Source organism: Rhinolophus hipposideros (genome assembly GCF_964194185.1).
Source record: "Rhinolophus hipposideros genome assembly, chromosome: 16".
Classification (NCBI taxonomy): Eukaryota; Metazoa; Chordata; class Mammalia; order Chiroptera; family Rhinolophidae; genus Rhinolophus; species Rhinolophus hipposideros.
Genome location: NC_138062.1, coordinates 57,071,455 through 57,093,682, shown reverse-complemented (window position 1 = coordinate 57,093,682; position 22,228 = coordinate 57,071,455). Strand labels below are relative to the sequence as shown.

Here is a 22,228-nt window from a genome sequence, read left to right as displayed (position 1 = left end):
CTCCGCAACACAGAATCATTTCCACAGCAAACTGCCCTGACCTCGAACAGCCCCTGAAGGAGCAGACTGAATACACGTCAAACACATTTTTCCCCTAAATCCCATGTTTTCAGCCAACTGTATTAACCACTTCCAGGCAACCAGGGAGCAGGGGAATACAATGACCCTGCCTGTGTTCCCTGTTGACTGCGAATGAAAGGAAAAAGGAAAGGAAAGGGGAAAAAGAGAAACGGGAGAATTGGAGACAAATAAAAGCAGAGAGGAATGAGACGGCAAGAGGTTTAAAAAAAAAAAAACAGGAACAGAAACAATTCAGTGACAAAAGCGGTCAAGAATTTTTATAGCCCACTTCACAAAAATGAAGCTAAGAATGTTTGATTCTTAATTGCAACAGTTCCAGTTGTAATGGGAACAGCTGACTAGTCAGGAGTCCATGAAAAGTGTGACTTTTAAAAAATTATACAAGGACCTGCCTAACATTTTGACACAACAGTCTAATGGGTGGGGGACTCTTTGAAGCTTACTCACATCTGCATAAAGGACACTGGTTATCCATGTTATTTTGGGGGATGTCTCCATGTGAATTCTGCCCTGTTCATTATTAATTGGAGGAAATCGCAAATAGGAAAAAGAATACAGAATATCACAAACGAGAACGGGTTTCTGGAAGGAGTTAAATGTGTGGGTTTGGCAATCTTCTGCATTTTCTGGTAGACAATCTTGTGTGTGTGTGTGTGTGTGTTTTTCAGACCACTGCTGTTTCAGAATATTTACTTTTTTTTCCCCTAAGAGAAGTCCAGCCTGCATAGGGGAAGTTGAGAAACACGAGTTCCTTCCCTGGCCACCAGGCGTCTAACAGAGCCATATTAGGGACCTTGAACATGTGCACTGGGCTTTAAACACAGATGGAATAAAATTAGGTGTTTAAGTTATGGTGATTCTGGTTTCATCCCTCACTTTTGGTTTATGGAGTGGTCAAATAGAGGGGAAAGAAGCTGATTTTTCAATTCATATCGGGATGTATTTATTTTATCCTGTTATGAGGACAGGCAATAAAGAGATTAATAAATGTAAAAATACGGATTAAAATGTGCAACTCTGAGTTCTGAAAATTCTAAATTGTAAAAATCCTTCCTTCTGTTACCTCATCGTCTGGTGCTTTTCATTTGTTCTTGCTACAAAGTGCATGTATAAAATGATATTTATGTATTTGTATACAATTTCCTCATGAAATCTTTTTCAAGCTTTTAATTAAAAAGCTGAACTTCCTTGCACGAATGTAACTTTTTACATTAACCTCTATACTTATAATCACTATATACAATTACTGATTGAAAAATTTTGCTACTGGTCTCTTGAAATTCTTTTTAATGTTATGAAATGTGTTTAACCGTTTTATGACATTTTTCTTTTTTACTGCGTTATAACTGACATACGTCAAAGTGAACATTTTTTAAGTTTTTACATATGTGTGACTTTTTACACATGTGTGGACCTTTGTCAGCAGCACTTAGATCATGGCACAGAACATTTCCAGCCCCACAAAGTGCTCCTTGATATCCTTTTTCAGATAATACCTCCACCCATTTATTCTGACTTCTATCACCCTCGTTAGTTTACTTGTTCTTGAACTTCACATTGCTGAAATTATACATGTATTCTTACATGTCTGGTTCCTTTTGCATAATATTATGCCTGTGAGATTCATCCCTATTGTTAAGTGGATGACTTGTTCATTCTTTTTAAAAAATTGTTAGTTGTATTCTATTATATGAATATTCCACTATTTATCTATTCATTCTCCTGTTGATGGACATTTGGTTTGTTTCCAATTTCCTCAAATTCTTGACAGGCACAGTTGGCAAGAAAATGTGGGTGTATAAACAGGTGATAAGAAACTAAAAACAAGCAAGTTTTACAAATCTTTCAAAAATCACAACAGGTACAATTATACTTGACAGGTGATAGGAAATTTGCAAATGCTTTTTACAAGTCATTCACAAATGACAGCAAGTGAAATTATACTGGAAGACCCCAGCTGCTCTTCCTCTTTGTTTACTGACAATTTCTTGTAATGATGTGAATGGATTTTAAATCCAGTTGAATGTTTTTCTACCAGGAATTTCAAATGATGATGACGCTCTCATTTTTGGGACGTGCTTGCGTTGTTGAAGTAGTCACCACCCAGCTGCAAGCTTAGTCCCCACTAAAAGGACACGCAGGCTGCAAACTGATACATGTGAACATGGAAACTGGGGGCTTTTGCCTGGACCTGTCTCCACCGGGATCTCACTTCTTTCTGGCTCCCTGTGTGTCTCTCTCTTATAAGGACACCAGACAGTGAATTTAGAACCTGCCCTATTCCAGTATGACCTCGTTTTAACTTATCTCATTCCATCTGCAAAGGGGTGTCACCTATTTCCAAATGAGGTGACACTCTGAGGTTCCAAGTGGGCATGAATTGGGGGGAGCACTATTCAACCCAGTGCAGCATCTTTGCAAATTGTAGAGTGCTATACAATATTAGGAGGCCAAAGCAGGACACAGAACATGATGATTCTCATGGTTAGAGCATGAACAGCCAGACTGGAAGACTGGAACTTGGGGGGACAGAGGGCTTAGAGAGCAAGATTCCCAGATGGAAAAAAAGGGAAATGATAGATTATCCTACATCAGGAGTTGGCAAACTTTTTCTGTAAAGTGCCAGGTAATAAACATATTTAGCTTTGTGGATCATATGGTCTCTGTTGCAGCTACATAGCTCTGTTGATAGAGCGCAAAAGCAGCCAGAGACAATACATACATGAATGGGTGTGGCTGTGTGCCAATAAAACTTTATTTATAAAATATATATATATATATATATATATATATATATATATATATATATATACATATATATCAGAACGCATAGGAAACTGTCAGTGAGCAAATCCACAACAGGAAGTCAAAGGATGTCTAATGCTGAGGTGAACACTAGAAGAAAAAGTTGATCATGGTTGGCTACTGGGGGTAGGGTATTTGTGGGATTTGAGGGGGCAGAGGTGGAACAGAGGATTGTTACTTTGTTATAAATCTTTCTGGTCTTTGTTATAAACCTTTTCTGATACTCAAACAACAAAGGCGACTACACAATGTATTACCTTAATAAAAAAAACTTGAAAAAACAGCTGGCTAACGTCAGGGTCAAGGCCCGTCATCTTTGCTGCCTGTATTGTACCAGATTCTATGGTATATTCTCTCCAGGCTTGTGTCCGGGAGGTGGAAGCTCCCACCAGGGGGAGCTGTGAGAAAAGTTACAGTTTTTCTCTGGGAAAATAAAAAAGAGAATCACCCTGCTTAATCTATACAGTAAACCTCACCAATCTACCCTTCCGTGGGCCAAATCCAGTCTTCTGCCTGAATTTGTTTTCTTCTTTGCTATTTTATTTTATTTTTCTTGAGGTATAATTGACATATTAATTTCAGGTGTACAACATGATGATTCAATATTTGCATATATTGTGAAATGCTCAGCACAAGTCTAGTTACCATGTGTCACCACACAGTTACAGAATTTTTTCTTATGAGCAATTTTAAGATCTACTCTCTTACCAACTTTCAAATATATAATACAGTATTGTTAACTATATCACTATGCTGTACATTACATCCCCAGGACTAATTTATTTTATAACTGGAAGTTTGTATCTTTTGACCACTTTCACTCATTTTTCCCATCTCCACCCCTGCCTCTGGCAACTGCCAATATGTTCTCTGTATCCATGAGTTCATTTTTTAAAATTTATTTGTTCGTTTTTGTTTTTAGAGTCTACGTACAAGTGAGATCATACTTGTCTTTCTCTGTCTGACTTATTTCACTTAGCATAATGCCCTCTAGGTCCATCCATGTTACCAAAAGTGGTAATATTTCATTCTTTTTCATGGCTGAATAAAATTCTATTGCACATTTTCTTTATCCATTTATCTATCATTGAATACCTAGGTTGTTTCTATGTCTTGGCAGTGTGAATAATGCTGTAATGAACATAAGGGTGCAGATGTCTTTTTGAATTAGTATTTTGGGTTTCTTCAGGTAAATAGAAGTGGAATTGCTGGGTCATAAGGTAATTCTATTTTTAATTTTCTGAGGCACCCCATACTGTTTTCCATAGTGGCTGCACTGATTTGCAATCCCACCAACAGTGCACACGGGTTCCCTTTTCTCCACATCCTCACCAACACTTATCTCTTGTCTTGTTGGTAATAGAAATCCTGACATGTGTGAGGTGGTATCTCATCGTGGTTTTGATTTGCATTTCCCTGATGATTAGTGATATTGAGCACATTTTCAGTTGCCTGTTGGCTATTTGGATGTCTTCTTTAGAAAAATGTCTGTTCAGGTCCTCTGCTCTTTTTAATTGGGTTGTTTCTTTCAATTTTTTTTTATTGGGGAAGGGGAACAGGACTTTATTGGGGAACAGTGTGTACTTTCAGGACTTTTTTCCAAGTCAAATTATTGTCCTTTCAGTCTTAGTTGTGGAGGGCGCAGCTCAGCTCCAGGTCCAGTTTACGATGCTAGTTGCAGGGGACGGAGCCCACCATCCCTTGCGGGAGTCGAGGAATTAAACTGGCAACCTTGTGATTGAGAGCCCACTGGCCCATGTGGGAATCGAACCGACAGCCTTCGAAGTTAGGAGCATGGAGCTCTAACCGCTTGAGCCACCGGCCCCGTTTCTTTCAAATTTTTATAAACTTTATACATGTATCACAAAGTATACATGTATATGTTGTTTTTAATTTAAATTTCTAAAAAAGAAATTAGTTAAAATATGAAAAAATAATGGGTTAGCCCTATAGAATACTGAATTGACACAATATAGGGGAAGGGGAAAAAAGGATATATATATATATAAATATAAATATATATATATATATATATATATATATTAAGTTTTTGACGAATACAGTCAAGTTGTTCTTCAATGGAGCTGTACTAAAGCACTCCTAGCTACAATATATGAGCATCATGAGTGGGTTTTAAGACTTTTATCCGGAGGAATTTGGCGTTAATCACTTAGATAACATATGCCCATCACAAACTATTAACTTCTAAAATCAGCCCAGAAGTGTCATTTCAAAGATTGTAGTTGTGAGCATTTGAGTGAATCTAAAAGAAAACATAACCAAAGCATTGTGAAACATGGGCTCATCGTTCTCACCAGGTGGGGGAGGCTGACTGAAGGCACATAAAGCAGGGCAGTGTGACGGGAGGCGGTGAGATCAGAGTCCTCTACGTCTCGGCTCAAGGAACCTCTCCTAACCTCCCTCCCTACGTCAGATCGCCCATCAAACCCTTTCAACACACGTTGGGACTCTCTGCACAAGTGTAAGTTTGCATTTGTTTGTACAATTCTAGGTTTCCCTGCTGTCTCCCTAAACAAACCTCATCTGATATTGCTCATTTTTGTGCCCCCCCCACAGCATGTAGCACAATGCACAACATAGAGGCTGTGGGTCCATACCGTGTTTCCCCGAAAATAAGACCTCGCTGGACAATCAGCTCTAATGCATCTTTTGGAGCAAAAATTAGTATAAGACCCGGTCTTATTTTACTATAAGACCGGGTCTTATATAACATAACATATAATAAATATAATATAACATAACATAACATCGGATCTTATATAAGACTGGGTCTTATATTAATTTTTGCTCTAAAAGACACATTAGAGCTGATTGTCCAGCTAGGTCTTATTTTGGGGGAAACACGGTATAAATGTCATGAACACATGCAGGAGTGCAATGAACGAATGTGTGGATGAATGAATGAGTGAAACGAGAACCGCAATCCTTCTGTCCAGGAAGCAGTTTCCTCCAGGGGTGGGGATAGGGTGAAAAGTCAGGGACAGCCAATGATGTCACAAGAGGTGGCTGGGACAGAAGATTCTGGAAGGTTGAATAGGGTAGAGGCTGTCAGGGAGGGAAACTGCCTACCTTCCTGCCTCTTGTCACCACCACTATCCTGGCTGGACCCAGACAGCGACGAAGGCTGGGAAGAGAGAACATATGTTCAGGTTTCTAGGAGGGGCACCTAGTTTATCACCTTTGTGGAAGAAGAAAACAACTTGAGTGCCCAGATGTCTCAAGAACCAATGCCTTGCTGTGATGCCCAGAACCACATCTTGTGAAGAGTGGCAGGTGACAGTGCTGTGGGAGAGGGGCACGTGGGGGTCCTTTGGGATTCAGCATCTGACTGTCATTCAGCAACATATTTCACTAGGACTTGGTCTCACCACAGACACACATTTTGGCCTTGAGTCAGACCCACAGTACCTTTTCTATTGCATTTTTTCATCAGTTGCTGCTGACACACAAGAAAGCTATTGAGTTTTGAATATTGATCTTTTGCCTAAAAAGTGTCTTACAGAACTTTTATTTCTAATAGCATTTCAGTTCATTGGATAGTCTAGTCAATCATATCATTTGCAAACTGACAATGTTGCCTGGTTGACAACTTTATTCCTCTCATTTTTTTCTTATCCTATTGCATTGGCTCAGAACCTCCAGGTCAACACTGGACAGTATCAGGTGACAGTCGATGTCTTTGTCTTATTACTGACTTCATGGAAATTCTTCCAGTGCTTTTGTTGCTATTAAGTATAATATTTATTGTATATTTCTGGTAGATAATCTTTTATCAAGTTAAGAAAATGTCTTCCATTTCTTATTTGCTAAGGGATTTTCATAAAAAATGGATAGTTCATCAAATTCTATCTTGTGATGATCATGTGGTTTTTCACCCTTTGCCACTTAAATGCAGTAACTCACGTTGACAGATTTGTAATGTTGAATAATTTTTGCACTGTTACAATTAACCAAGATGGCCTTTTAAAGTTGTGAAACATATCTTGCAAATGAAATATTAATAACATGTAAAACATATCTGTACAATTTATGAATAGCAATAAATGTCTATGTACCAACTTCACTTTATGAAATAGAGTATTACTAGTAACTAAGTCCTCTGTGTGTCCTACCTTTTTCTCATGTTCCTCTCTCATCTGAAAGAGGTAACCATTATCCTGAATTTCCTGCAGAACTTTCTCTTATAGTTTTATCACCTAAACAAGTACTAGTTAATGTTGCTTGCTTATGAACTTTATGTAAATAGAATGATACAGCAACCTGCTTCTTTATCAGCATCACGGCTGGGAGATGCATCCAGGATTTTCTGCGTATGTTCCTACATTTTCATCATGGCATAGTATTCCATAATGGATGTATCGATTCTCCTGTTGATGGACATTTGGGCTGTTTCCAGGGTGGGGCTCTCGTGAACGCTGCTGCTGTGAAAATTTTTGCTCATGTCTCCTGGGGCAGATGTGCAAGAATCTTCCTTGGGTAAATACCTGGGGGTGAAAATACCAAGTCAGGGATACACAAGTTCACTTTCCCCCCCAATTTTTATTGGGGAATATTGGGGAACACTGTGTTTTTCCAGGACCCATCAGCTCCAAGTCAAGTCGTTTTCACTCTAGTTATGGAGGGTGCAGCTCACTCGCCCTTTCGGGGATCGAACCGGCAACCTAGGTGTTATGAGCTCTGCGCTCTAACCAACTGAGCCAACCGGCTGCCCCCACAAGTTCACTTTTAACGCTTAATGCCACAGAGTCTTCCCAATTGGGTGTGCAGTCTTCAGCTCCCACCAGCAGTGGAGGACAGCTCCCATTCTTTAGCCTCTCCAGCATTTGGTGTATTTTTGCACAATGATATCTCATGGTGGTTTTAATTTGCATTTCCCTGATGATTAGTGACGTTGAGCATCTTTATATATGTCTATTGGCCATCTGTATTTCCTCTTTGGAGAAATGTGTCTTCATGTCCTCTGCCCATTTTTCAATTGGGTTGTTTTTTTTTTTTTTTGGTGTTGAGTTGTATGAGTTTTTTATAAATTTTGGATATTAACCGCTTATTAGATGTATCAATGGCAAACATCTTCTCCTGTTCAATAGGATGTCTTTTGTTTTGTTAATGGTTTCCTTTGCTGTGAAAAAGCTTTGTAGTTTGATGTGGTGCCATTTGTTTATTTTTTATTTTTTGCTTCCCTTGACTGAAGGGATATATCAGTAAAAATATTACTAAGGGTAATGTCTGCCAGTTTACTTCCTATTTTTTTTCTAGGAGGTTTATTGTTTCAGGTCTTACATTTCAGTCTTTAATTCATTTTGAGTTTATTCTTTTTTTTAAGTTTTTTTCTTTTTAAAATTTTTGTTGTTGTTGTTGGGGAATATTGGGGAACAGTGTGTTTCTCCAGGGCCCATCAGCTCCAAGTCGTTCAATCTAGTAGTGGAGGGCGCAGCTCAGCTCCATGTCGAGTTGCCGTTTTCAATCTTAGTTACAGGGAGTACCACCCACCATCCCATGCGGGAATTGAACCAGCAACCTTGTTGTTGAGAGCTCATGCTCTAACCAACTGAGCCATCCGGCCAACTGCATTTTGAGTTTATTGTTGTATGTGGCGTAAGAAAATGGTCCTGGTTCGTTTTTTTGCATATATCTGTCTGGTTTTCCTAGAACCATTTATTGAATAGACTGTTTACCCACTTTATTTTTTTTTTAGTTTGCCAAAATAAACCTTCACTTATAAAACTTTAATTGACTGCAGCAAATTTTACTCTTTATGCTGATAGAATTCTACCAACATGTAACACATATTTGGGAAACTGATAAAGACATTTTAACAACTAATATACGAGAATAATGGACATAATATGACATTGGGAAGCTATTTGCAATAAGTTATTTCCTCCTTATATTTTATCTTTAGTTATACCTGAAAACTTAATGATTTAGCCACAGAATATTTTTAAAATGTCCATTTTAAGAAGTATAGTACACTTTTCCCACATACATTAGAGTTCACTTTATAGTTCTACCAAGTTTTGGTGAATGCAGAGTCATGTAACCACCAACATGGTCAGATACAGTTCGTTTCCATCTCCCCTCAAATTCCCTCATGTTTTCCCTTCATAGTCAACCCCACTTCCTGCCACAGCCCCTGGGAACCTCAGATCTGTTGTCCATCACGACAGATATGCCTTTTCCAGAAATTATAAAGCAGGTAGTCTTTTGAGTCTGGCTTCTTTCACTCAGCGTAATGCCTTTGAGACTTGCTCAAATTATTGTATCAACAATTCATTCCTCTTTGTCGCTGAGTTCCAGTGTATGGACGTACTGCAGGTGGGTAAGCGGGGAGGAGGTGAGTTGCTTTTCCTCAGGAGACTCAAAAATGTTTTCTCACCTACAGTATCATATATAGACTTGGCCTCTATATTCTAACCATTTAAGAGACTCTTCTGGAAACTCACAGATGAATACTCTCTGAACTTTATCAGTGCTCCACGATCTGGCATATGGATCACACTCTTTTCCTCCTGGGCCCTAAAAATGCATGACTAATCAATCCTGGGATTCTAGGCAGACATGACCAATGTATGGGAGTTGGCCTCAGCCCTGTAGCCCCTTTGCCAGTCCTACTAAGTTTCCTGCTTTGTATCTTGCAGCACTGTGAAGAATGGTCTCTGCAGACCTGGAAGGGCTGAAACCCTGACAACTCAAGAAGAGGCTGAGGACCTTAAAGTAGACATGAATAAAAAAAAAGGTAATTTCCTGGGGCCGCCATAACAAAGCACCCCAGACTGTGTGGATGGAACAACAGACACTTATTGCCTCCCAGTTCTGGAGGCCAGAGATTTGAGATCGAGGTGTCAGCCAGTTGGTTCCTCCTGGAGGCTGTGATGGAGAATCTCTTCCATGCTCCGGGTGGCTGCTGGTGATCCTTGGCCTTCGTAGGTCTGTACCCTCATCACTCCAGTCTCTGCCTCTGTCCTCGTATGGCCTTCCACTCTGTGCATTTCTGTGTCCTCTCCTCTTCTAAGGACACCAGTCATTGGACTTAGGGCCCACCCTCAATCTAGCATGATTTCATCTTGAAATCCTCTACCGAGTTCACCTGCAAAGACCAAAAATTTCCAAGTAAGGTCACATTCTGAGATTCTGTACATGAATTTGAGGGGAAACTGTTCAACCCACCGCAGTCATTAAAATATCCTCACCAGTATCCAGGTGACACCCCTCCACATTTTTGTCCAATTTAAGGCTCCTCCCATCCCACCAGCTTCAGGTTGGACGCCTGGAGCCATGGGGGCAAGGGAGGCGTGATGAGCTGCTCTTCGATTTCCTCGATGGTGCTCTCCTCATGGTGCCCCCATCTCTACTACGTGATTTCGTTGTAAGCTGGTGTGACTCCCACTGCTGATTCTTCTTGCGTGGGGGGGCCTCTATGAAATAGCTTTCTCTGGATGTAGATCGTTATGAGTTGAATTATGTTCCTTTGCTACGGTGTCAATATTTGTGTCCCGCCCCCATTCATAGGTTGAAATATATCCCCCTCAATGTGATGGCATTTGGAGGTGGAACCTTGGGAGGTGATTAGGTCATGAGGGTGGAGCCCCCATGAATGGGATTAGTACCCTTACAAAAGGGACCCAGAGAGCTCCCTCACCCGTTCTGTCATGTGAGGACACAGTGAGAAGATGTTTATGAACCAGGAGGCGAGGACACCAGATCTGTTGGCAATTTGATCTTTGACTTCCCATCCTCCAGAACTCTGAGAAACAAATGTCTATTGTTTCTAAGCCACCCAGTCTATGGTATTTTGCTACAGCAGCCCGAATAGACTAAGACATCCCCTCAAATTCATATGTTGCAGTCCTAACAGTTGCCCAGTACCTCAGAATGTGACCTAACTTGTAAATAGGGTCATTGCTGATAAGATGGGTCTTAATCCAGTATGACTGGTGTCCTTATGAAAAGGGGAAATTTGGACAGACACACACATGGGGAGAATATCGTGAAGAAAAGGCAGTGATACTTCTACAAGTCAAGGCACACCACAGATTGCCAGAAAATCACCAGAAGGTGGGGAGACGCCTGGCATAGATTCTCCATGACAGCCTCAGAAGGAACCAACTGGCTGACACCTTGATCCTGGACTTTTCGTCTCTAGCCCTGGGAGAGAGTAAATTTCTGTTGGTTTAGCCCCCCACTCTAGGGTACAGACACACCTCATTTTACTGTGCCTTGCTTTAGTGGGCTTCGCAGATACTGCGATTTTTACAAATTGAAAGTTTGTGGCAAACCTGCTTCGAACAAGTCTACCAGTACCATTTTTCCAATAGGCTCAGATGATAGTTAGCATTTTTTTTTTTTTTTTAGCAATAAAGAGTTTTTAAACTAAGATATGTGCATTGTTATTTTTAGACATAAAACCATTTACTTGCGGGCTGTGGACCATTCACCCACATGGAGAAGTCCTTCTGAGGCTATCAAAACATGGGCCAGGCCATGAGACCCCAATAACCATCCCCGAATTTTTTCGGGAGTCAGTTAACCGATTTGGGACTTATCCAGCCCTTGCATCAAAGAACAGAGGAGAATGGAAAGTTCTGAATTTCATCCAGTACTATGAGGCTTGTCGGAGGGCTGCGAGATCCTTGATCAAGGTAAATGAGTCATTCATTCCTTCTTCCTTTCTTCATTCATTCATTACCATTCAATCATTCATTCATAACAGGAAATACATATACATACATATGATACACACGGGTGAGGCACAAGGCACCACAAGATACAAAGGTTAACTGGTGAAAAATTTCCCTCCAGCCCTTGACCCCTCCCTTATGGAGGCAGCCACTATTGTCAGTTTTTTGTACATCTTTTCTGGGGATAACTTATGTGTATATATTATATAATTTCTCTCTACACAAATTTTCACCCCCATAATATACCATACCCGAGATTCTGTATCTTGCCTTTTTCCCTCAGCATCGTTTCTCTGTGTATAATATTAGTTAGCTACTGCTGCATAACAAATCAATCCAAATGTAGTGACTTAAAACGGCAAACATTTATTGCCTCACAGTTCCTGTGGGTCACAAATCCAAGAGTGGCTTAGTGGGCTATTTCTGGCTCAGGGTCTCTTATGAGGCTGTAGTCAAGTTGTCAGCCTGAGATGCATCATCTGAAGGCTTAACTAGAATTGAAAGCTTCACTTCTGAGCTATTTACATGTCCGGCTATTGGCAGGAGGCCTCTGCTTCCCTGAGAATGAGTGATCCAAAAAGAGAGTGTGCACAGGATGGGAACCGTGATACCTTTTATAACCTAATCTCAGCAATGACATGCTATCACTTCTTCCACACACAGACCGACCTCGATACAATAGCGGGGGGGATTATGCAAGAATACAGGAGAGTCACAGGGGGTCCGCTTGGAGGCTGGCTCCCACACTCTGAGACCCTTCCATATTGATTCATGGAAACAAATCCACATTCTTTTCAACAACTGCAACTGTGTATGTGACAGCATTGACGTAACCAGTCCCCAACTTGTGGGCATTTAAGTTGTTTCTAGCCTTTTGCTAACATACATGGTGCCACAGTGAACCGCCTTTGTATAATGAATGAAGTGCCTCTATATGCCCACTCACAACGTATGAGCCAATCTGCTTACCAACGTCATATTGTCAAAAATGTTCATCTTGGTCAGTCTGATGGGCATGTGAGGCAGAATTCTAAGATGACCCTGCAAATCCCAGCCCCTGGACAGTCAGGCTGTGTAGTCTCCTCCCATTGATGATGGGCAGGACTCGTGACTACAAAGGAATTTCCTTCCTGTGGTGGCAAAGGTGAAGAAAGAGATTTAGTAGATGTTGTTAAAAGCCCTAATCGGTTGACTTTGAGCTCCTCAAAAGGGCAAACGCTCTGGGTGGGCCTGACCTAATCAGGAGAGGCAATAAACGAGCGATTCTCCTGCGGGTCTTGCAGAAGCAAACTGCCATGCTGTGGAGAGGGCCACCGGGCAGCAGATGGCAGGCAGCCTCTAGAGGTTGAGAGCCATCCCCAGCTGACAGCTACCAAGAAAATAGGACCTCAGTCATTCAACCACCAGGAAACAAATTCTGCCATCAATGTGTGAGTGCAGGAGAGGATTCCATGCTTCCCAGAGGGCACAGTCCCGACTGATGCCTTCCTTGCAGTTTCGGGATATCGTAAGCAGAGGATCCAGTTAGGCTGCCCCGAACTCCCAACCTGTGGGCACTGAGATAATAAATGTGTGTTGTCTTAAGCTGCTAAGTTTGTGCTGCTGTATGACGCAGCAACAGACAGTGAATATGACAGGTATTTACTACTGTGAAAGTGCATCTGCTGCTGGTTTCGACCCACAGGAAATCCGATCTCGTTTTGACCTAGACCCCAGGGCCTCGCTCACCTCCTCTGATGCCTATGTGTCTTCATCGAGACACTGATGTCACAATTCAGACCATGGGCTTGGGGTGGCTTTCCTCTTGGCTGCCCCATCCAACGCCTCAGTGCTGTGGTTATTCACCCCTCTTTAGCTATGCCCTTAGTTCTGGAACTCACGGACCCACCGCTCTCCACCCCGGCGGGGTCCAATCAGAAACATGTCAGTTTATCTACACACTAAGAGAGACACACGTGTACCATGAAGATATCCCATTTGTCAGTAAGCACCAACACTTGGCATCACGTTCGGCGGCCTCAGCAGGCAGATGGCTGCCAAATGCTTACTTTTCTCCAAGACCAGGGTGTCACTGCCAGCCTTGCTTCATGTGACTAAAAAAGCCAACACCGTTGGAGTTAGCCCAACGCAAAGGGGTCTCTCCCAAAGATAGTCAAGTCACCTTCAAATCCAGGATTTCTGGTTCATCCACAACCACGTTCAAATCAAGCTCACACTTTTAAAAGTACAATTTATCACCACTATAGGATAGCCCTCTTTGAGTACTTTGGTTATTAAAAATAAAAATAAATTCACACCCATTAGGATGGTTATTATTTTGAAAGGGAACAGAAAATAACAAGTGTTGGTGAGGATGTAAAGAAATTGGAACCCTCATGCATTGCTGCCGGGAATGGAGAATGGCGTAGCCACTGTGGAAAACAGTGGGCAGGTTCCTCAAAACAAACAGAATGACCACCTGACCCAGCCATTCCACCTCTGGGTACATACCCCAAAGATTTCAAAGCAAGGACTCGAACAGATATGTGCATGTCCACGTTCACAGCAGCATTATTCATAATAGCCAAAGCCGAAAGGTGGAAACAACCCAAGTTCCATTGGCAGATGATGGGTAAACAAAATGTGGTCCATCCAGACAATGGAAGATTATTCAGCCTTACAAAGGAAGGACATCCTGACACCTGCTACAGCATGGATGACCCCTGAGGACATGATGCTCAGTGAGATAAGCCAGACACAGAGGGACAAATACTGTGTGACTACACTCACAGGAGGTCCCCAGAGGAGTCAGATTCACAGAGACAGGAAGTAGATGGTGGTGCCAGGGGCTGGGGGAGGGGAGGGCACTGAGTGTTTAATGGGGACAGAGTGTCAGTTTGGGAAGATGGGAAGTTCTGAGATGGATGGTGGGGATGGTCACACAACACTGTGAGTGCACTTAATGCCACGAAAGTTTACACTTAAAATTGGCTAAAATGGTACATTTATGCTGCAAATAGTTTATCACGATAAAAATAAGAATATAGAGGGGTTGGCCGATGGCTCAGTCGCTTAGAGCGCGAGCTCTTAACAAGGTTGCTAGTTCGATTCCCACATGGGATGGTGGGCTGCGCCCCTGCAACTAAAGATTGAAAACGGCGACTGGACTTGGAGCTGAGCTGCGCCCTCCACAGCTAGATTGAAGGACAATGACTTGGAGCTGATGGGCCCTGGAGAAACACACTGTTCCCCAATATTCCCCAATAAAACTTTTTATTTTTTTTAAAGAAAGAATATAGAGGGGGCAAACCAGTCTCCCAATAGTCACAAAAATATCATCCCCCAGATATTAGCCTCCACACTGGCTTTCCCCCATGTGACTCGGTGGGCTTGGACAGGTACTCTCCCACATCCCAAGAAGATCCCACCAGAAGCAAAACATCCCTGTGTTTCCATTTTCTGTTTGTCTCTTTGCCTCCCCAGCTGGGCTTGCAGCGGTTCCACGGAGTTGGCATCTTGGGATTTAACTCCGCTGAGTGGTTTATTGCTTCTCTTGGCACCATCTTAGCAGGGTAAGACTATGAGCTAGTTCTTGTCAAGGTGGGTGAGCTGCTATTCCGGGCCCGGCTGCCCTGGGCTACTTCCCACTGCGATGTGAATGCCGAGTTCAGACAGCCCCAGATTGGCAGGAGTGAGGCACACAAACCAATCAACCTGACAAAGTACCGGTATGTTGAATATATAAGGTACTTCCAGAACTCAGTAATAAGAAGACAAAAAGATTTTAAAGGAATACGAAAGCTCTCAAGGCAAAGTAGGCAATAAGGATTTGAAAAGATGCTCAATGTCATTAGCCATTGGGGAAATGCAAATGAAAACCACGGCAGAATGGTTAAAAGCAAGAACCAAGACTGAGGAGGGGAACGGGTGGGCTGAGTGGGGGTCCAAACCCCACCTCTGGCATTTATTTGCCATGGCACCCTGAACAAGTGACTTCACTGCCCTGTGCCTCAGTTTCCTCATCTATAAAAAGGGGTGCTTGCAAGGGTTCCATGATCCGATGTCTTAATGACACCGTAGGAGTTGCCACTTTCATCATGATCATTTTTGGTTTTGTCATTGTTACATTGTGGAAAGAGGGAAGGTCCAGCCAAGGCTGCAAACTCAGAAACTGCCTGCAGACCTTGCCCCTCCCCACCACCTTCCAGGGCATCGTCCCCGTAAGGTGTGTTTGTGCACGCGCGCATGCGCACATATCACATGCACATGTGTTTTCTTTTCCCAGGGGCTTTTGTGTTGGTATTTATGCCACCAACTCTGCGGAGGCTTGTCAGTACGTCATTACTCGGGCCAAAGTAAACATCCTGCTGGTTGAAAACGACCTACAGTTACAGAAAATCCTTTCGGTAAAAACCGGTCACCCAGGGGGACCTCAGGGCTCTGCCCAGGTGTCTTTTTGCTCCCAGATAGATGCTAATGATCAGGTGGGGTGTGGGCTTGCCTCAGGCGCGGGTTCAGTAAGGACTTTGGTGTAACCAGCAAAGCTACTTTTGGGGGCAGCAAGGTGGGGTGGCAGAGCTTAATTTCCAATCCATATTAACTTCATTTCCTACTCAGCTTCCATTTTAAAAATGTGTTACGTATTACTTTATATACAGTCCACTGTTATTTTTTTCTTTTAGAAGTGTGATTATTTTAAGCCTTGGATTTTCTTTACTTCTTATAACTGTCTGCATGTCTGCAACGCTTTTGCCTTCCTCTTCTAGTTCTTTCCTGAGTTCTACTGCCTCCTGTTTCACTTCTTTCTGGTGTCTGGCCCTCTCTTCCCTCAGTGCTTGTATGTTTGCTTTGTGTTGTTCCTTATCAGCTGCATTTACTTCATAACATTTCAAATTTTTATGCCGGAATGTTGGGTGGCAATTTTCCTTTCTTTGCGGTGACTTTCTTTGTGTACAATGAAATTTGGCTCCTCTCTTATTTCTGTCTCTTTGTTTTCCTTATAGTATCTTTGTATAGATATTGTAGGAACTTTCCCAATTATGTTTGAATGAGCTGCAGTTGCCTGAACAAGCTTTCAGCAGGAAGATCTTAAGGGGAGGGGAGGCCTGGGGAGGGGTGAGGCTAGATGACCAGAATCATCCCCAGCCTAAGGGCCACTGTGGCTGTTTCTGTACTATTTCGTGACTTCTGAGTATTTCTCCACTTTTTCCCATCTCTGGAGTTGAGATGGGCCTAGCCATTGGCAGTATTCTGAGACCACCATTGCCCACACGTCTTCCCACATTTTCACACCTCTGAAATTAGGGTCCATTTTCCAGACTCAGTGAAGTCCTAGCCAGACTCAGTGAAATAGAACACATTGTGCCATCAGGCTTCCTTCCACACCTAATTCCTGACCTGGTTCAGGAAGGCCAGATATCTACCTCTATGTAGCTCTGAGCTTTTTTGAAACTGCTTTCTTCCATGATGGCTCTGTGGTCACTGGTGTTCATGTCATGCCCTGTTACCTCTGTTCATAGCAGAACACACTGAGGGGGGAGGGTGATGGGTGATGAGTGGGGTGGTGCTTCTTTTTGTCATAAATACTGGCCTATGATTTGGGTTTTTCCAATGTTAGAAAAAGTCGTGTACCCCATCCTTCCCCCTGCACCAACCTCACTGCTATGGCTTCCTGTCCTGCTTCCTGTATATTTGACCTCACATGTATAAAGCAATATCTGAATTATTTCTCTCCTAGTGTCACCGAAAGTACTTTTTCTGGGGGACGTGTGGTTCTGGTGGCTCTGTATGGAAGATGCAAAGCCAGCCTCCTGATACGCTCCTCCCAAACCAGATATTCAGCTCCACTTGCAAAGCTGATTCTGGGCGATATTCGTGGCTTATTATCTTCCAACTCTCCAATGCTTCTTGTCTCCTTTAGAATAAACCTCACAGTCCTCACCGTTGCCTCCAAGGTAGCCAACCAGGCCCTTACCATCCTCTTCTGCCTCCTGCACTATCACTATCCCTCTCCCTTCCATTCTGGACTTTTCCTGTTCCTCAAACATCCCCAGCTACTGCCAGCTCCAGGCTCTTGGGATGTGTGTTCCCTCTCTCTGGAAAACTCTTACCTGCCGTTACAAGCACATTTGCCATCTTTTCTCTCCAATCTACACCAGATATTATAACTTGGTTATAATCATAATAATGGATGTGGGAAGTGACTTTCTCATGGGATTGACTAGCAATGTCGTAGAGGTCCACTCCTTGCTTTTCATGAACAGGGTACAAGCATCCCGCAGCCCTGGTCACCTGAACCTTCAAGTTCTAGGTATAAGTAGAGAGTACTAGACCTGCCCAGGATCCAGCTACCTTCACAGAGGACTTTTGTGGCCTGACTCTAACTAGAAGGAGTCTAGTGGCTGCATAGTGCAAGATGCCAGCTCAACAACTGTGTGCAGCAGAATTTGGGCTGAGACATGTTGTCCCAGGGAGACTGTTATCTTCATCCACCTCTAATTATTGGAGGCTACTCATACTTGCCACAAAGGACCAAGGAGTTCTAAAACCAGGTTGTTTCGTGTCAATCAAGACAAGGAAAAGAAGGGAATAAAAAGAGGCTGGGGTTGCAGTAGGAGCGAGCTTAGGCCTTGTGTCCGGCTTCTGTCTTTCCCAGGGCTGGGTTGCCATGAGGCCCAGGCTGAACTTTCTTTCAGATTCCACAGAATAGAGTGGAGACCCTAAAAGCAATCATCCAGTACAAGCTGCCAATGACTGAGAGCAATATAAAACACGTGTACTCTGTAAGTACAGGAGGAGGCTGAGCAAAAGGGAGGGTGGAGTCTCTAAAGGGAAGTGGGTGGGCTTCTCAAAGGAGGTGGGAGGTGAGCAAAGGGGAGGGTGGAGCCTAAAAGGGGAAGTGGGAGGTGAGCAAGAGAGAAGACAGGGATTCGCAAGGGAAGTCGGCAGGCCTTTGAGAGGCTTTTTTTTGGCATGAAGGGTATGATTTAAGTGAAACAGATAATTTATTGGCTCATGTAACTACTACCTAGCGTGTGGATTTCAGGCATGGCGAGAACTATGGGCTCAAATGTTACCCAAGCTCCATTTTGTCCTCCTGGTTTCTTGACTCCACTCTAGCCTTGCTTTCCCCCATAGTTCTGAGATGGTCCAGCAGCTCTACATTTTGATTCATTCAAAATGAATCATTTTGATTCATTCATGTCCAGACAGCACTTCCAGCAAAAGCCCTGGCCTTCACTGTGATTGGACCACTTGAGGTCACATGTCCAGACCCAATCCAATCACTGTGGCCCAGATAGAACCCTCTTCCTTAAACCAATCAGGGTTGACTTCTGGAGTTGGGGGTGGAGTCAGCCCCATCAATCTGGTCACCAAGAAGTTTGGGGTGCAGAGTGAAATATGGGAAGGGAGAGATCAAATAATATCGAACTCTACTGTTCTAAGCATTTTACATATATTAGTTCACTTACTGCTTAGAACAACCCAAGGAGCTGGGTCCTGATATCATTCCCATCTTGCAAATGAGGAAACCGAGGTACAGGGAGCTTCACTGGCTTGCCCAGGAGTGGAGAAGCCAGAAGCAAACAGTCGTGCGTTGTAGGACATTGAACAGCACCCGTGGTGTCCACCTACTAGATGCCAGTAATACCCTCCCAGTTGAAACAACAACTTTTGGAAGAGGAACCAGGATTGGCAATCCTAAGCCTTTCCTCTTGGTGAAAATCACGCTTTAGGAGAAGCTGATGGGACAAGATCTGACTGGGGAAGGGAACCCCTGGCGCTTTGAGGCCACTTCTCACCCCCCAAGTCCCCACCCTCTGCTGGTCTCTTCTTTCCACAGTGGGATGATTTCATGAAACTCGGCAATAGCACCCTTGACTGCCAGCTGGACCAGATCATTGCAAGCCAGAAGGCCAATCAGTGCGCTGTGGTCATCTACACTTCCGGGACCCAGGGCAGCCCCAAGGGAGTAATGCTCAGCCACGACAACGTAAGTGCTTTCTCCACCGACAGTGACCAGCTCGGCAGCATCCAGAGTCCCTTCACTCTGGGGCAGTGGATGTTTTTGGTCTTGACCCACAGCGGTGGGGTGGTGTTTAGGGGTCTAGAATGCAGCCCTTAACCAGTGGTGGGTATAGAGTCATGCGGGCTCTTCCAAGGGCACAGCAGGGGTTGAGATGAAGGATTCTGGAGCAGACCTGGGTTGAAATTCTGGCTCTGTGGTATTGGGCAGGACATCTGAGATCTCCAAGCCTCAGCTGCCTCATCTTAAAATGGGGGTAATTTAACAGTCCAAGAGATTTACACTTAGTAAATTGTCACAGCGATTCTATTGATTCTATCAGATGCTATTTTTACAGATGAGAAAACTGAAGCCCAGAGAGGTTACGTTACTTGGCCCAGGTCACACAGCAGCAACATGGCAGAGCTGGGATTTGAACCCCAGGGAGGTTGGCTTCACAGTCCACATTTTTAACTACACTATAAGATCTATGTGGCTAATGTGTAAAGATGTCCAAAGATGCAATGTCAACATTTAATGTAAACAAAGCAGAACACTATTCAGAACACAGTACGATTTCTGTTAAAAACCTTAAAAAGGCACCAAGCAATATGCACCTGTATAAGTCTTAAAAACAGAAAAATGAGTTTCGCACAACCAAGATGACACAGTAGGTAAACGCTGGGCTTACCTTCTCTTACAACCACATCAAAATTTCAACTAATCTATGAAACAACCATTATTGAGAATTGCCTAAAATCAAGCTGAACTGAAACCTTTCAACTAAGGACTTGCAGAAGAAACCACCTCCAGACTGGTAGGAAGGTCAGAGACGTGGCATGGGCTGGCCCCACTCCCGTGTGTGACCATTAAAGATCGGGAGGGTTATTTTGGCTGTGGGGGCCCCCCATCCACCAGAGGAGTGAGAAGTCCCAGCCCCACCCCAGCTCAAGGTTCCAGTACCAGGGAGAGAAGTCCCCATAATTTCTGGTTGTGAAAACCAGTGGACATTTTGACTGAATGAGACTGAGGGCGGCTGCACTCCCAGGCGCTCCTCTTAAGGGGACTGTGTGCGGATTCACCCACCAACAGACTCACTCGCTCTGAGCTCCAGCTCTGGGACAGCAGCTGGAAAGGCAGCAGAGACAAAGGGTGGGGAATTTAGTTATCTGGCTTGGGACGAGGGTGAGAGGGGCAGCTTTCTCTTGGATGGGGGACCTAGTGGAGGACGTTGTTTCTTTGCTGAGCCCGCCCCCTTCCCAGCGTGTGAACACAGGCAGCCACCATTTCTGAGTCTCCGCTGGTCGTTTCCCCCACATTGGCGATTTGAGACCTGGCCCTGACCAACTTTCAGGCACACCCAGGCTGCTTTCAGTGGCTTTTTTTTTTGTGCAGACCGCCTGCTTTGGTTCAAGCTGCAGACTTTCCTAGGGTCTCTCACAGGTTCGCAGAACTAGACAAGCAGTATCTGGCTTGAGTGTGTCCTGTTCCTCTGGCTGAGCAGCTCTAAGCCAGCACTAGTGGCAGCCGGCCTTGGTTTGCAGCTTGACCTCTCACAGCGCTTCCAAGCACAGCATGGGCAGCAGCCATCTGCGGATTTCTTTCTGGCTCCCACTGGGTGGCCCCGGGTGGGGCATGGGCTGTGGCTGAACTTGACCTGCAGCGGATCCCCTCCAAGGCGGTCCTGGGGCTGGCGCCCCCAGTGACCAGCTTCAAAATGAGCTGGAGCATCACCCAGCCACCTCCAAGTATGACACACCCAAAGGGTGCACTGGGCAGGCACCAGAGCCCTGCTGAGGCAGATCCTGCTCCATAGGATCAGCCCTGCACAACAACTCACAACCAGTGAGTCCAAGGGTCAGTCCCTCCCACTGATGTGCAATTATCAACCAAGGCTCAACTATAAGAGGAGGAGGAGGGCACACATCACCCATACAGGGGACACACCTGGAGTGCGTGTCTCAGGTGACCAGAAAGTCTGCTCCACTGAACGCCACAGCACACCTACTACATAAGGCCACTCTGCTAAGATCAGAAGACATAGGAGCCCCACCTAATACATAGAAACAAACACAGGGAGGCAGCCAAAATGGGGAGACAAAGAAATGTCTCAAATAAAAGAACAGAACATAGATCCAGAAAAAGAACTAAGCGAAACGGAGATAAGCAACCTATCAGATGCAGAGTTCCAAACACTGGTTATAAGAATGCTCAATGATCTGAGGGAGAATTTCAACAGAGAGAAAGAAAGCATAAAAATGGAAATGGAAACCATAGAAAAGAACCAGTCAGAAATAAAGGATACAATAATGGAAACAAAGAATATATTACAGGGAATCAACAGTAGATTAGATGAAGCAGAGGATCCAACCAGCAATGTAGAAGATAAGGTAGCAGAAAACACCCAACCAGAATAGCAAAAAGAAAAAAGAATCCAAAAAATTGAGGAGAATTTAAGGGGCCTCCGGGACAATATCAAGCGTACCAACATTTGCATTATAGGGGTACCAGAAGGAGAAGAGAGAGAGCAAGGAATTGAAAATCTACAGAAATAATGACAGAAAACTTCCCTGACCTGGTGAAGGAAATGGACATACAAGCCCACGAAACACAGAGCGTCCCAAACAAGACAAACCCAAAGAGGCCAACACCAAGACAC

General features: G+C 43.7%; 1 protein-coding gene across 1 annotated transcript in view; it reads left to right on the top strand.

Moving 5' to 3' along the window:
- The window catches only part of ACSBG2 (acyl-CoA synthetase bubblegum family member 2), a gene marked incomplete at its 5' end in the record, with an annotated part of 48,687 nt that overhangs the window by 12,063 nt on the left and 14,396 nt on the right, over window positions 1–22,228 (top strand). Inside the window, 5 exons of the mRNA XM_081077400.1 lie at window positions 11,305–11,546; window positions 15,048–15,136; window positions 15,850–15,970; window positions 18,260–18,346; window positions 19,408–19,557. Coding sequence (XP_080933526.1) covers window positions 11,305–11,546; window positions 15,048–15,136; window positions 15,850–15,970; window positions 18,260–18,346; window positions 19,408–19,557 — 689 coding nt within the window. The remainder of the gene's footprint in view (window positions 1–11,304; window positions 11,547–15,047; window positions 15,137–15,849; window positions 15,971–18,259; window positions 18,347–19,407; window positions 19,558–22,228) is intronic.